This window comes from Cyprinodon variegatus, unplaced genomic scaffold, assembly GCF_000732505.1.
Source record: "Cyprinodon variegatus isolate N-32 unplaced genomic scaffold, C_variegatus-1.0 Scaffold312, whole genome shotgun sequence".
Classification (NCBI taxonomy): Eukaryota; Metazoa; Chordata; class Actinopteri; order Cyprinodontiformes; family Cyprinodontidae; genus Cyprinodon; species Cyprinodon variegatus.
This window is the reverse complement of record NW_015150765.1, coordinates 367718-370550: the sequence shown is the minus strand read 5'-3', so window position 1 is coordinate 370550 and position 2833 is coordinate 367718. Positions and strand designations below refer to the sequence as shown.

The 2833-nt window shown below is 40.5% G+C and overlaps 1 protein-coding gene across 1 annotated transcript in view; it reads right to left on the bottom strand.

Moving 5' to 3' along the window:
- atp9b (ATPase, class II, type 9B) overlaps window positions 1-2833 on the bottom strand; it is a 57638-nt gene that overhangs the window by 18549 nt on the left and 36256 nt on the right. Inside the window, exons 12-13 of the mRNA XM_015384421.1 lie at window positions 992-1152; window positions 765-907 (exon numbers count right to left, since the gene is read on the bottom strand). Coding sequence (XP_015239907.1) covers window positions 765-907; window positions 992-1152 — 304 coding nt within the window. The remainder of the gene's footprint in view (window positions 1-764; window positions 908-991; window positions 1153-2833) is intronic.

The window sequence follows — 2833 nt, the reverse complement described above, 5'->3', positions numbered from 1 at the left end:
TGGGGTGGCCGATGTCCGATATTCAGTTTTAAGGCCGATACCGATAGGGGGCCGATTATATTGTGCATCCCTAGTAATTTTGAGTGATAAATAATTTTTTTAATAATAATTTCTACTCTCCCAACAATAAAAACGGCTTGTCCCGGGCGATCGGGCGATGGTTAACATCGAGCCCTGCTGTATGAAGCTCCAACCGATGGAACCGTTTAACCTGGTGTTCTGTCAGCTCAGCATTCCGCTTCAGGCCAGCATACCCTTAGTAACACTCATTACATTCATTTCACTATTTCGTCAGGTTTTTGTTATTGTTTTGTTTATAAAACAACAGAAAAGGTCTTTCACTAGGTCCGCTGCACGCATTAGCTTTAAAAACAACATTTGAAGTCTGTTTGACGAGGATCTTATTAAAGAATGATCGGGATTTTTTTCACAGAGAATTAAATAGTTGAAAGGATATGAGATTTTTTTTTAATTTTGTTTGTTTAATATGAACGAGATGCAGATCATTTTATTTAATTTTTTAAATTTTTTTTACAGTAAATGAAGAATTACTGAAATATTTGCAATTTAATTAATTTTGAGGGGGAAAATAAATGACTTTAGGGATGGGAGGATTCGCTCAGTGATAATAACCGATTGGAACAATCTGAAGCCATTCAATGGGACTGATAACGGCTAATAACGCTCATGCACGCAAGCGTATTACAAAGGTTATACTGGCCTGACGCTGAGCAGAACACCGGCTCAGATCTGATCTGGCTCACCTGTCTTATCCGTCAGCAGGTAGACGAGCCGACCCAGTTCTTCTGGTATGGTGCTGGTTCTGACCACCGTGCCGGGAATGTTTTCGTCCTTGGTGATCATCCACCCGTACGCCGACTTCCCCATGTCCAGGTTGACCCGCAGGCTGCGCAGCAGAACACAAACACCCATTTAACTTCCTGCCTTTAGAGCTGAAGCCGCGCCCGATCCATTCAGAACCACGCCGCACCTGATGGGAATGATGTAGGAAAACAGGACCACGAATCGGAAGAGGTTCCTGAACCACGGTCCCACGAAGCCCTGCAGAGCCACCATGACGACAGAGAGAACCAGCTGGGCCAGAAACAGGGCTTTGGTGAGGCGGTTCAGCTCCAGGTCCAGAAGGCCCACCTGTAGCAGGTCCAAACCAAAGAATGAGTGTCGTCGAAAACACTTGAAGTCTCTTAGGTCTACAGAAAAAACTAAAACTCTAATCTGATCCTGACGTCTCAATCTGCCAAAGTTTTTTTGTTCAGATGATTTTGTATGGAGTTCACTTTGTTCCAATATTGTTGCCACCAAGACATTTGGTAAATGGGAAATTGAAAAGCAAACGTTTTTACCTGGTGGAGTTTTGTTTGTACGGTTTTCATTTTGTGCCAATATTTTTGCCAACAAGACATTTGATAAATGGGAAATTGGAAAATTGAACAAAATTTTTTTTCTGTGTTTGTTTTTTTAATTAATTTTACTTTTCATATTTATTTTTTATTTCATTTTGAGAAAATTTCATTAACAAAGTTTAAATATTCAAATATTCTTTTCAATTATTTTCGGTTTCAGAACAGGTTAAAAAAATTAATTATTTTAAAGTTGCGTTTTACAAATCAAATTTGGAAAAAATAGATGCAAAAGAATTCAAATATAAAATTATAATTTCAATCAAAAAGCAAATCATGAGAAAACAGCAGCGTTAATCTCTAAATCTTTTTTTGATTAAAATATTTTACCTTTCAGGATTGCTTTTTTTTCTCCATTTACAGTGTGTTCTGTGCTTGTAACTATAAACAATAGTGGAATAAAATTAACTCCATAGTCCTGAAATCTTCCAAAATGCTGCACAGAAACAAAGCCAGCAGGCCCCCCCTGCAGCTTTTTCTAATGCAAACGCTGAAGTTTAGCTATAAGTCGCTCAAACTGCATCATCAGCATGCTGAAGTTTTGTGCATCGATACAACAGAAGGTTAAAAGGCCTAAAAAAGCAGAAAAAGTTCCCATAAAGGGCACGATTGTCTTATTTCTTGAAGTGCGTCTCCCAGCCAATGGAGCATGTGGGAAAAAGACGTCAAATAAAGACACAGCCGTCCCCTTTCTGGGACACAGAGGCCTTTCATGTGACGCACCACGCTTACAAAAACAGCACAACATAACATCCCTTCTCCTTAAGAAAGGAGAGCAGGGGAGGGGGCGTGCTTTTACAAAAAGCAGCTAAATTCCTCCACCCGGCATTCCCCTGAGGACTGGGACGAACTGGGAGACCAGTATGAGCGATTTAAAGTCCCAGCAGCAGAGCGCAGAGGAGGGCCGCCTCACTACATGCTTCATGGTTGAGTTATTGAGAAAAATAGCAGGTTAGGGTGGATTAAAAACCAAGAAAAATTAAGACGGAGAACAGAGGATGCCCCTCTGCCAGAACAATGGCCGCTCCACATTTTCCACGGCTGCCGGGGATCAGATGAAGTCATTATTCATTCAGTCAATGGGGGCAAAATAGGGACTCAATTACCCCGACGTGAAGATGCTATCAGTGAATAAAAGTACGTGTTTCAGCCCATTCATGCTGGGGGCCGTTAAAACCCGGAGGAATGATTGGATCCGCCTGGATTCTGTCAAACGGGTGTGAAATCTGATGAAGAATGGAAACCCGGGAACATGTATATTCATGGGTTTGGAGAATGTCTGGAAACTCCACCAACAGGTTTTTATAAAATAACCAGTCGGTCACTTTTATAAAAAAATTACTGATATTTCCTTTAATTTTAAAGTCATAGTGAAATCATATTCAAATGTCACATCATTCTGGCTTAAACAT